Source organism: Arachis hypogaea, chromosome 8 (assembly GCF_003086295.3).
Source record: "Arachis hypogaea cultivar Tifrunner chromosome 8, arahy.Tifrunner.gnm2.J5K5, whole genome shotgun sequence".
Taxonomy (NCBI): domain Eukaryota; kingdom Viridiplantae; phylum Streptophyta; class Magnoliopsida; order Fabales; family Fabaceae; genus Arachis; species Arachis hypogaea.
In genome coordinates, this window is record NC_092043.1 from 46,616,307 (window position 1) to 46,629,524 (window position 13,218).

A 13,218-nucleotide genomic window follows, 5' to 3' on the forward strand; every position below is an offset into this window, starting at 1 on the left:
ATTTCGATTGTACTAGTTATTTATATATACATGAAAAGTTTTATTCATTGGAAAGTTGTGGTTTGATCATTTTTGTATCATTTGTATTAATATTTCCATATTTTACCAAATTATAGTTTCAAGAGTCTAATCTAGCATAGTATTTGACACAATTAAGCACAGGTTTGTTGTTAGAATTAAGTACAATCCTCCCCCTCACCCCCCAAAAATCCCCAACAAAAATAATAATTAGGATAGTTTGCTTTTTGATATAGAACACAAAAAGAATGACAATATGGAACATGTGATATAGATGAAGCATCCACAAATACAAGTTTGTGAATCACAGGGATGTCCTTGCGAGTTTACCAATCAATGGTTTTGAAGAACCAATGAAAATTTGATTGTGCGCTTAAACTTGAAAGCAAAATTCAAATAGATACACATCAACATTCCGCTCCAGTGTATTGAAGAAACATTCACATATGAATATGATAATTCTCAAACACAATTTGAAACTTGTTATAATGTAAATTTATCTATAGCTCAGATTGTGAAGTGCATAAAGCATAACCACCCAAAAACAAAACTTCTAATACCACATTGCCTCATTGACTCAACTCCATAGCAATTTGGTTTATTACATACATACCAATCATTTAAGTGCCAGACAAATTCCCTTGCAGAGATACATAGACAAAACTAGTTTCAATTTACAAATATTCCCTCATAAAGCAAATTTTCTACACTCCATTACTAGCTGCCATTGACAACCCATTTGCTTCTATCAACTTCTCTATAATCTTCTTTAATGCAGGAGCGCTCACGACACAATCTTTATCAGCAAAGCAGGACCTGCCTTCTTCAGCTGCCTTACAAAGTTGCGGATCTAGTGGAACCCTACCGAGAAAAGGCACCCCCATTTCATTGCACATTTTCAGTGCGCCACCACCACTACTATCGAAAACTTCACTGCATGCCATCAAATTCAGCATTTCCGGTGCTTTTTCTCTCATGTATCCCAATATCCATTCCGTAACATCTTTCTGCTCACCATTATCCGTCAACTTCATGAACTTAAAATCCATTAGGGGCTGGCACAGGCCACTCATATTCTCTACTACCCCAAGAACTTTCACTCCAACTTTCTTGCAGAAATTCACCTCTTTTCTCACATCAATAAGAGAGACTTGCTGAGGAGTGGTGACTATAATTGCACCATCTACTCCAGTTGCATCAAGGCATTGAACAATTGAAATGTGCTCATCTGAGGTACCAGGAGGAGCATCAACAACAAGGAAATCAAGCTCACCCCAATAGACGTCTTTCAAAAACTGCTTAATAAGCCCATTTTTGCGGGGGCCTCTCCATATAACGGCATCATCAGGATTTGGAAGCATGAATCCAATTGACATGACACCGAGGTTGGACTCCACATAGACAGGAGACCACCCAAGGTTGCTCTGATGTATATCTTGACGTTCTAGACCGAGCATCTTAGGGATGCTTGGACCACAAATGTCAATGTCAAGAAGACCCACTTGAAAGTCCATTGCTGCTAAAGCAAATGCCAGCTGGGCGGAAAATGTGCTCTTGCCTACTCCTCCTTTTCCTGACAAGACCAATATTTTATGCTTCACAGTAGCCATTCTTTCTGCGATAGCAACTAGGTCTGCAGAAACAAACATAGAAGGTGACAAAAGGTCTTAATGGTACTAAAATCAGCAGAAAAAGTAAATCTATAACAAGAATGAAAGAAAAAAAATCTAAGTTCCTACTTTCAGTCAATAATTCAATATGACCTATAATCAAAACCAAGAGTCTTGCAAACAATGTATAAAGCCCAAAAGAACTCTCACCACCAGAAAAAAAAATGTATCACTATTATGCATAAAATAGAGGGTCCAAAAAAGACATCTTTGGGATAACAATAAGTTGTTTTAGCATTGAGACACACTTCTAAGTTCTAACACCACTCTTATCCATATGTTCTCTCTTTCTTTCCCCTGTTAAGCTAAGATGTGTCCACTATATGCATTAGATTGATGGTCTTTGTGATTTGCGTGTTTAGAGTCATGACTTTTGATTATTAATAATTTTTTCCCCATCTTTTGAGTGTTTATTTTCTGTGCTATCTGCTGCATTAGTCATCTTGCTATCTTCTATCCAGAATTAACCACTATGGGGTAAATGAGGAATTGGGTAACCACAGACTTCTAGAATCTTCTAATACATCAAGACTGAGGCAATCTTATTGTGAGGATTATTAGTCGGTAGAATATATAGGATGTTCAAGTCAACAAGGCGGCAATCATGAAAACAAATTTCAATTGACCTAACCCCTTTTTAACTACCGAAAAACCATATTGAGAAACCCAAACTGTAAATCCTTCACAAAGCAGTCATCCTATACCATCAAACATCCAACAAAATAAAAGCTCCACCAAGACACCCAACACTTAATGAACCAGGATAGGGTAAAAAAAATAGTTTCCTTAACTGACCCAAAAAATAAAAATCAAACATTTGATTCGGGTTTAAGTCATGACTCTCGAAGGAAATCATGAATTAGGTCCCTTCCATGTCACAGAATGGAATTCCCTACCAACTCACCCATATAAGAAATAACAACAGTGGGGTAAGCAAAGATAGAAATGATAACACTTAATGCGTGCAAGTACTTTTAAGCTCACAACAAGACATTGAGAAATAATTCTTAGGAAACCTGGAACTAGGAAAGTTATGACCTAGTAGTCCTTCATTACATTGAGTTGCAGTAATATTATATGCAGGAGAGGGCAGCTGCACATAATGCATAATACACCTTAGCTACACTACATACAAGCTTACCTCACTAAAATCTTAGCTGATTATCTAATAATAACAATCCCAAATTCCAGAATTATTAGGGAATGGTTCTTGAACATGCTCTATATAAATCTCCATCATATAATTAGTGAATATGAGTGTGAGAGAAAGTACCCGGGTCAGGTCCTTTGGGAGCGGTGGCACAAATTTGTTGATTGGGGCATCCTTCACATGCATCGGATTTTCCTGCAGATTCTGACTGAGGACCTGGACAATCTGTAAACGCCACAATAACTTTTTCAATTATTTAAAAAAAAAAAAAGAAGAAAACAAGCACAGCAATACTCCAAAACATAGAAAGAGTATATGAATATGAGCATACGCTCGTTGGCATTTTCAGGAATATCTCCGTTGTCCATGGAAGCTATTCTCTTCTCTTATGTGGAGAAACCCTGTAGAATGAAAAGAAGTTAAAACTGTTTAATTAACTCCAAAACAGAAAGAGAAGTTAGATAATTAGATGGAATATGTATTAATTAAAACATAAGTGAGAGTCTACAAAGCAACAATCCCAAAATTAGATAAGTTAGATAATTGAGAATAAAGGTGTATCTAATTAAAGACCTCAAATAGCGGAAGCATAAAAAAAATCCCAAAATTATTATAATTAAGAAAAAAAATTGAATTTCCCTAAAATCTAGAAATAAGGACAAAGGAAATTACTAAGTTCTAATCAAGGTTATGAAAACCAAACCAATCATTGAACTGCTCTAACTACTGATTTTCTAGTTCAATGGTTCAACTAGTTCAACTATGGTTCAACTGAAGTAACAAAATTATAATAAAATAATATATAAAATATAAATAAACACGCAAAACATAACTATATTCTAATATAAACCTTAAAATTAATCCAAATTAAAAGTTCTACATCAACCAAAGTGTTATAATCTCATCCAAGTCCAACACAAAAGTCAAATCATCACCGATTAGGCTTGAAAATTAATTAATAAACTGCCCAAACCTACATCAATAAAACCATATACTATAGAAAGAAGCAACAAATATAAATTGATAAATGCTTGAATCTTGATGTATATAGTAACAAAACAATTTTAATCCAATTTCTATAGAATACCAGTACAGCATTCAAAGGGGTAAGGGCTAGAGAAAACAATAATAGATTTGAAGATTTATCGGTTTTCTTTCCTCAATAATGAAATACCACCAAGTGAAATCAAATTATAAGAAGAAATGCAGCTGTACAAGACAAGACAGCCACACAAGTACTGCACAACCACCGAATAATATGTATACATAGGATCTATAGCAGCTTATATCTTCCACAACTGGATAATTAGGGGATTTCGTCAAGAATTACATTCATAAATTTCAACTTTTCAGCTGGTAGGGTTAACACTAAGATGCTTATCAACAATAGGAAAAACATAATAATAGGAATAAAATCAAGTAGCAACATGGTCCGAGCACCAAGTGAAAAATCAACAAGCCTGAAAATGAAGGATGGTAGGTTTAACTATTCCTGTATTATTAACAAATTGGCAATTATTAACAAATCATAAAGAACAATAACAGCAACAACTACAAGAGCTGAACAATTAATAGCAAAAAAATTAATTAAACAATCAGGAACAATAACAGCAAATAAATTCAATAACTACAGGAACTGAACATCTATGCAATTAACAAGAAGAATCAGCAACAACAAAAACAACAAAGTACTAACAGAGGCTGAAGAAGAAGAATTAGCAACAACAAGAACAATTAACAGAGGCCGAAGAAGTGGGAAGGGGAGGAGGTTCAAACTAATCACCACGAAACTAGTACCCGTATGAGCCTTTTCTTACTTGGATGGGCAACACAACAACTAACAGAGGCTGAAGAAGAAGAATCAGCAACAGTAACAACAAGAATCATTACCAGAGGCTGAAGAAGAGAGCCTGAGGGAAGCACTGCTGGAGGCGACGCGACGTGAAGAGGACTACGAAGACAAGGCGATGAGCGCGACGGAGGAAGACCACGGCAGGAGACGAGCGCGACGATCGGCTGGACCAGATGGGATGGCCGTAGCTGGAGAAGAAGGGGATGACGGTCGCCGGAGGCTGGAGGCTGGAGGATTTGAGTTCAGGGTTCTAGACTTCTCGGGAGACGGAAGAGAAGGATGTGATTTTAGGTATCTATTTGGGTTCGTTTGGATTTAAATTTTTTTCTTAATTTCTGTTTTTTTTTTTTTTGTCCTGAACGATCAAAAACGGCATCGTTTAGGGGAATTTTCAAAACCGGACGGTTCGGTCCAAACTAAAGTAAAATAGTGGTCTTTTAGATTCACTCGATTGTCTGATTCAAGGTTCATTTTTTTTTGGTGACTTGATTCAAGGTTCATTTAGATAAGTTCTTAATTTTTTTTTAATTACTTTTAAGTTTTAACTAAGTTGATTCGTTTTTATTAGGAGGGTCACTTTGTCATTTTAAAAAATAGAAAGATTTAGTTTAGTCTTTAATTTATGAAAAGGTATAATATTAAGTTTAAGATAATTTTTAAAATTAAATTATAATTTTAAAAAAAATTAGTTTAGTGTTTATAGAAAAATTAAAAAAATTTATTTTTCTCATAATAAAAATTTTTATTATTCCTTTTTAAAAATAAATACTTTTAAATTTAAATTAAATACAAAATAAATTATTTTAATATAAATATTTATTATTTAAATTATTTAAAAATAATTAATTAAACTGATTATTTAAATTAGATCTTAATCTTTGATGTTTTAATTTTTTCGCTTTCTCATTCTCATTGTCATTTTTTTTTAATGATAAAAAATTTTTAGCTCACATTTTTTTTATTACGGATAGGGACGGTGTGCAATTCAACTATACTTGGCCATGTGATGTATAATTAGACTATTTTATTACTTTATACAAAGATTTAAAAAAATATTAAATCAGATTATTCATATTTTTTATTGTGATTTTTTTATTTTAAAGTTCGAAAATCGTATGGTACTCCAATTTTTATTGTTAAAATTAGGTCTTATTTTTTCATTTTAACGTATTTGTACTTGTATTTAAAGTTTTCAAGAAATAAAAATGCTTTTAAAAATATTTAACGCAAAACTTTTTTAAATTTATCTTATATTATTAAAAAAATTATAATATAATCTTTTATATTAATGTTTAAATTTAATTTTTATATTTATATTATTATGATTATTTTATTTTAAAAAATACCTTATCAAACATAATTATAATACTTGTATTTAGTAAAAATTATTTTTAATTTCATTCTATCAAATGTAGGTGACATAGGTTTTATACATCTGTCACCTTTCAATAAAAGCCAACTTAAATACCTTTCAAATAAATTATTACTAATTCATGCTTCTAAGCTTATCAAACTGCTACCCTAGAAATATACTATAACCTGAATATGCTTAATTTGTAAACAGGAACAAATCATAGGGTTAAAAAAACATACATAAATTCAATTATTTTATTTAGTCATTAAAACGGCAAGTTATGGAATTTAAGAATAAATTACAATTCAACCATAATATAATATAAAAAATTAAAAATTAATGTTAGGATAAACATGAAACCAACTTTCTATGATAAAAAAAAATACCTCTCATATGCAAACTTAGATAAGGGATAAATTGACAAACACCCACCTGAAACATCCATCATAGGATAAATTATTTTTTTCTTTATAAAAATTATACGCAGACAATTTGTCTCGGTAGAATTTATCATATGCCAAAAGAATATTATTTTCTAAGATGTACAAATTAAGGATGCTATTTAGATGTCTAGCAAAATTATTAAAAAATTATTTTAGTGTTTAAGAAAAAACTAAAAAAAATGATTTTTTTATAATAAAAAGTGTTTTATTATTTTTTTTTAAAATAAATATTTTTAGAATTAAAATATTAAATATAAAATAATTTATTTATAAACTATTTTTAATATAAATATTTATTAGTTAAACTATTTTTTTAAAAATAACTTAATTAAATTGTTTACCCAAATTCAATCCTAAAGAAAGATACAAATGATAGGATGATGAGTACCATTGTTTTTAGGTAGGCATTATGGATCAAAGTACTCGAATGGTCTAAATGGGTCATCATGGTCCCCATTATTACTAGGATCATGCGCTATCCATTGAGAATGTTATTCATATATGTACCGCGCTATAACACTACAGTTGGGTTAGTAAAATTTTTACTTTTTAAAAATAATTTATAAAAATTATCTTTTAAAAAATGAGTTTTTAAAAACTGTAGTATTTACATTTGATAAAATTAAATTAAAAATAATTTTTAATAAGTATGAATACTATAATTATATTTGATAAAATAGTTTTTAAAATTTATAAAAATTATAATAAATATGTTTATAATTATAACAACAAATAATTTTTTTAATTTTTTAAAATTTTATATAATATTTTAAAATAAAATAATTTAAAATAAAAATTTATTTATATATTGATTTATCTTTACAAATCACAAGAAATAAGACACATATCTCAATTAAATTATTTTTATGATTATATATATATATATATATTTATTGTTATTATAATTTTGACTAATATTCATGCAAAAAAATTTTTTGATTGGTTTTCATAAACCAAGTTAATCTTTTCACATTTTAAAGAACAGATAAAAAACAAATAACATCATAGATCTACTGAAAAAATACAAAAATAACGCAAAAAAATAATATAAATAGATAGAAGTTCATACCTAATATGTGATAGAGATGTATTTGTGTTAAAATTTGTGAAGATTAGGTTAAAAAATAAAAAATATATAAAAACTGTGTTAGAATTTATGAAAGGTTAGGATGAGAAGTTAGAAATATACTAGAATTTCAATGGCAATATAGTAATGAAAAATATATTAAAAAAATAAATAAAATTTAATAAGTACAAGCCAATTTTAAAAAGCTTTCGCATAGGTGCTTTCAAAAGCACCCTTAATTCTTAAAAACTGTAAATACAAATATTTAAACTTTTTAATTTAACAAATACAAAATGAGATATTTCAAGTACCTCTTAAAATAATTTACCAAATCAAACTTATCTATAATATAAAAACAGTTATTACCATTTAATACGATGAGAAGTGCATTTTTGTTTTTAACTTAACTAAACTTATTAAAAATATTAATTAAAATATCACTCTATCCTTGGTCATAACCATTCAATATGTATTATATATCATAAAGAAATTATATTCTACTTCAATTTAGAATCCAAAATTATCTTACTAAATTAGAGGTTAGAGTACGTACTCAAGTTCATGAAAACAGTATATTGGATTTTATCTTAGTAAGATAGGCTTCACATGAAAGATCATTTGTATGTGAAAAGTATTAACTTTCAAAATTTAGAATAATTATAATAAATATAAATAATAAAATTTAATATCAAAATAAAATCATAATAATTAATTAAAAATAAATATAGATATTTATTAATATATAAAATTATATTAAATTTTTTAATTTTAATAAATATAAATTAATTTTTAAAATACGTTCTTAAATATTTTTCAAAATATTCTACAAATATAAATACATAAATTTTTTTACCAAGCACTAATTAAAATATTTACAATTTTGACAAATATATATACTATAAATTTTATAAAATTATCTTTTAAAAATTAATTTTTATAAACTACTTAACTATATTGCCTATGTAGCTTTTTTTATATAGAGATGTATAATTGGACCATCCCATTATTTTGCACGAAAAATTTCAAAAATAAAAATAAAAAAATTAGAAAATTTATTTTTTTGTATTTTTTTTTATTTCAAAGTATAAAAATTGTATAGTCTGATTTTTCTTCCTAAAACTATCAAAAACTTAGAGGTCTAATTTTTAGATTTTAAATCAAATAGTACTATTGCGAGTCGAAATCTACCGAACCAAATCTAAATACTTTTTCAGTAAAACTATTACCAATCATGTCTTAATATGTCCACTTTTAACCTATCATGAATATTGTGAATTTGCAAAGAGGAACAACAATCATAGGATAAAAAAGCATACATAAATTGAATTATTTTATTTAATAATTAGAACAGCAAGTTATGGAATCTAAGAACAAATTGCAATTTAACCATAATATAATATAAAAAACCAAAAATTAATATTAGGGTAAACATAAACCAAACTTTCATAACAAACATGAAAATACCTCCCAAAAAGTTTAATATTATAAAAATATTTATAATAAAATAATAATTTAAATACAAAATACTAAAACAAATAAATTTAAATATATAGAATAAAATCGTAAAACAAATCCAAATAAATAAATGTACATTAAATTAATATTAAATTTTTTAGATTTTATTTTATTCATCTATTATATGTAAATATTTATATTTATAAATAATAATTAATTATCCATTATCGACTTTTAATTCATTAACATAGTACATGATAAATTTATTATCCTCTTCAAGAGTATTCTCACTTTTAATTCTAGCCAAATATTCAATCACATTTAAAATAGATTAAAACAAAGATTATTTGTTGTCAATAAAAATTTGTTAAGAAAAAATACAACCGAAATTATCAATGAATTAAATAAATTTATCATTGAATATTTTTTTAAATAACAAATTTACCAACTAAATAGGTGTAATTCAACTCAAAATCATTGAGAGTGTCAAAACTCACAAAGCTAAATCTATATTGTAGAATAGTTGACGATCCCACCATAATCAATAATTAAAAAGAATAACTTAAAATTTAAAAAATAACAATCTAAGCTAAACAATCTAAGCAAATAACTTGAAATTAAAAAATAATAGCAAATAATAATTTATAATTTATAAATAAAATTTTAAAAAATTCTAGTGAACAACCTAAGCAAATAATTTATAATTTTTAAAAATTTATATTAACGACACCTAAGCAAATAATTAGTTCAACAATATTAAAAACTAAATATCTAACAATCTAAGAAAGGGTATTAAAATTTAAAAAAGTAACAATATAAGCAAATAATAAGTTATAATTTATAAATAAAATTTAAAAAATTTATAGAGACGACACCTAAATAAATAATTAGTTTAACAATTTTAAAAATTAAATACCCAAAAAATGTATTTAAAATTTCAAAAGGTAACAACCTAAACAAATAATAAGTTATAATTTATAAATAAAATTTTAAAAATTTTTAGTAATGACACCTAAGTAAATAAATTTTCAAACTCAATGTATGAACACCATATCAACATAAGAGCTCACTATTTATATTTCTATTAAAAACTAAATATCCAAAAACGTATGTAAAAATTCAAAAAGTAACAACCTAAATAAATAATAAGATATAATTTATAAATAAAATTTTAAAAATTTTTAGTGACAACACCTAAACAAATAAATTTTTAAACTCAATGTATTAGCGTCACATTAGCATAATTATATTACTATAAAGATAATTATTTAACAAAAGTAATAAACATTATTATTTTTGGATGCATTTTGGATGTGTTAAAAATGATTTAGTGAGCAATATTGTAATTTTGGATGTGTTAAAAAAATTATGTTAAGAAAATATAAGCACTAATTTTGGATGCCTATCAACAATATTTTATGTGTTATCTTATTATTTTTTATGTGTTAAAAAATTATTTGTATTAAAAAAATATAAACACAAACTTAAATAAATTTTGGATGTGTACCAAAATATTTTGTGTTAAAAAATTAAAATAATATAATATTAAATTTAAAGACCGAATGAAAAATAATATTTAAAGAAAATAATACTATCAAAAATAATTTTTTTCGATTCTAAATGTGGTATATAATTATTTAATAAGTGTAGTAAACACAATTACTTTTGGATGAATTTTGGATGTGTTAAAAAATTATTTAGTGAGTAATTTTATAATTTTAGATGTGTTAAAAAATAATTTATGTTAAAAAATATTAGTACAAATTTTAAATGTGTATCAAAAATATTTTTCGTATTATCTTATTATTTTAGATGTGTTAAAAAATCATTTGTATTAAAAAAAATATAAACACAAATTTTAAATGTGTACCAAAATATTATGTGTGTTATTTTATTATTTTAAATGTGTTATGAATATATATAAAATAATAAATAATTAATTTGATTATTAATTATTATAATGATATTTTTTTTGCTCAAGAATAAAATTAACATTTACTAGTAAAGAAAGATACACGGCGATCAAAAAGAAAAAAAGGTTGAAAATTGAAATAAAGAGGCTGAAAAGAGCTCACCGTAAATAAGAAATAAAAATAATAAATGAAAAAAATGCTACTTAAATTAAAAGAAGGTTTAATTATTTTATTAGTCTTTATAATTTTGTGAAATTTTTAATTAGGTTTTTGTATTTTTTTTTAATTGTGTCTTTGTACCAAATTTTTTTTAACTGGGTCTTTACATTTTTTTCTTTTATTTTGATCTCTGCACTAATTTTTTTTAAATTGAATCCTATAAAATTAAGCTAATTACTATCAAGAGATACTTAATTGAAAAAAAAAATTGTACAGGAATCTAATTAATAGAAAAAAATATATAAGGACCAAATTAAAAATTTTGTAAAATTATAAGAATCAACAGAGTAATTAAATCTTAAAAGAATAATTTTGTTAGACAATCAATAGGGGTCTAGTTAATAATAAGTTAACAAGCATTTTTGTAATGTATTTTATACTAATTAATTGTTATTAATTAATCATTATTAATTATGAATTTGAATCTCTAAATTTTAAATTTTATTTTAGAAGTAAAATATAATTTTTTATCGTTTATTTTATAGGTAAAATAAAAAAAATATAAAAAATTATTTAAGAGTGAAAAATTATATTTTATTTTTAAAATAAAAATTTAAAATTTAAAAAATATAAATTTACTAATTATAATTTTTAAGGTTCACTAATTAAAAGTTATTTACAATTTTTTTTTTTAATGAACATACAAGTTCATATTCTTTACCATAAAAAAATAAAAATTGAAAGGAAAGTGACGTAGAGAAAGTTTGAGAGAGAAAGAGACCAAAGAGATTAGAAAGAAGAGTGACGTATCCAAAGATGAAAGGGATCAGTAAAGTGTGTGATAGTGGTGCATAAGAGAGAAAATAAAAAGCAACTTCTTATTGAAAAGTAACTTTCATAGGGTTTTGGTAAGTTAGTAAATTTTGTGATTTATAATTATTAATTAATTATTATTAATATTTTTAATAATATAAAATTATATTTAATAGTGTAGAATTATTTATTTTTTTGTTAATTAAGTGTTGGTTAAATTTAAATAAAATTATTTACCTCTAGATTTTTCTTTTTAAAAAATCGGTACATTGGAAGTGGATATAAATTTTACAGTGATGAGTATAATAATATAAAATTTAAATTAACTAAAAATTATAATAATTTCTTAAAAATAGGAGACATAATTAATTAAAAAATTAAAATAATATAATATTAAATTTAAAAGTTAAATGAAGGATAACATTTAAAGGATGAGCAGTATTTTTTTTAAAATACTTGATTCTTTTTTTTTATTTTTTAAATTTAAAATTATCAAAATTATATATAGGTTTTTATTATATTAATAGAGAGAATTTTAATTTACAAAAATGAGAGAGTTTACACACCATTCCTTTTTATTTCAGAATATAATTGGAATACTTAATAAAGCTAATATATTTATTAAACTTGCTCAAATTTAACTTTCGTTGTTATAGTTAGCTATATTATATATCTAGTATTTGAATTAGATATATGTCTCTTTCTTTTATAGTAGTCCGATTTATTTGGTAGAGAGTATGTCGTAGTCAATTTTTAAATTTCTATTGAATTTATTTTTTAATTTTTTTTAAATTATAAAAGTCTGATAATCTTATTTCAAATTCTGAGATATATGTATCATATGCAAAATACAGATAAAATATCCAATAAATATTACCTCTATACTAATTTTTATTTATATTATACGATTTACACATATTGATAATTATTGTTATAATTAAAATGAAAAAAGGTTTTTTGAATAAAAAAAAGTAATATTAATAAATTATGTATCAAATTTCATAAAAAGTAATATATTTTAAAAAAAAGTTCCGTTTTGACTTTCCATTATTGCATTTGTCAATCAAAGTGTTATTACTTTTCAATAAAAAAAATATAGGTAAAATATAATTAAATAGAGCTATTTTGAGGTTTCCTTTAAAACGAGGCATGAAAATGAGCCATTGTGAAAAAGTTTAACGAGTTACAAAAAAAATTTTGAACTTATATTAATCATGAGTTGAGAACGGAAATTGAATTTTATAAAATCAAATTTTCTATTATTCCTCATTCCTCAGTAGCTCAATGGTACAACGGTCAGTTAATTGGTCGTAGGTTCTAATCTT

General features: G+C 25.2%; 1 protein-coding gene across 2 annotated transcripts; it reads right to left on the bottom strand.

Annotated features, from left to right (window-relative positions):
• Window positions 1–419: 419 nt before the first annotated feature.
• LOC112707860 (cytosolic Fe-S cluster assembly factor NBP35) lies at window positions 420–5,010 on the bottom strand. Of its 2 annotated transcripts, none has more exons than XM_025759867.3 (4): window positions 4,729–5,010; window positions 3,170–3,239; window positions 2,962–3,063; window positions 420–1,651 (listed from the first exon to the last, which is right to left on the bottom strand). In XM_025759867.3, the coding sequence occupies exons 2-4, from the start codon at window positions 3,204–3,206 to the stop codon at window positions 723–725; spliced, it is 1,068 nt and encodes a 355-aa protein (XP_025615652.1). In that variant the 5' UTR covers window positions 3,207–3,239; window positions 4,729–5,010; the 3' UTR covers window positions 420–722. The 2 variants fall into 2 exon arrangements, with proteins under 2 accessions (XP_025615652.1, XP_072057623.1); XM_072201522.1 differs by lacking the exon at window positions 4,729–5,010 and adding an exon at window positions 4,534–4,549.
• Window positions 5,011–13,218: the final 8,208 nt, after the last annotated feature.

Coding starts and splice junctions, on each gene's coding strand:
- LOC112707860 (XM_025759867.3), bottom strand. CDS start 3,206: ATGGACAACGGAGATATTCCTGAAAATGCCAACGAGC. Junction 3,064..3,169: donor TCCTGAAAATGCCAACGAGC/GTATGCTCATAT, acceptor TGGCGTTTACAG/ATTGTCCAGGTCCTCAGTCA. Junction 1,652..2,961: donor TCCCAAAGGACCTGACCCGG/GTACTTTCTCTC, acceptor TTGTTTCTGCAG/ACCTAGTTGCTATCGCAGAA.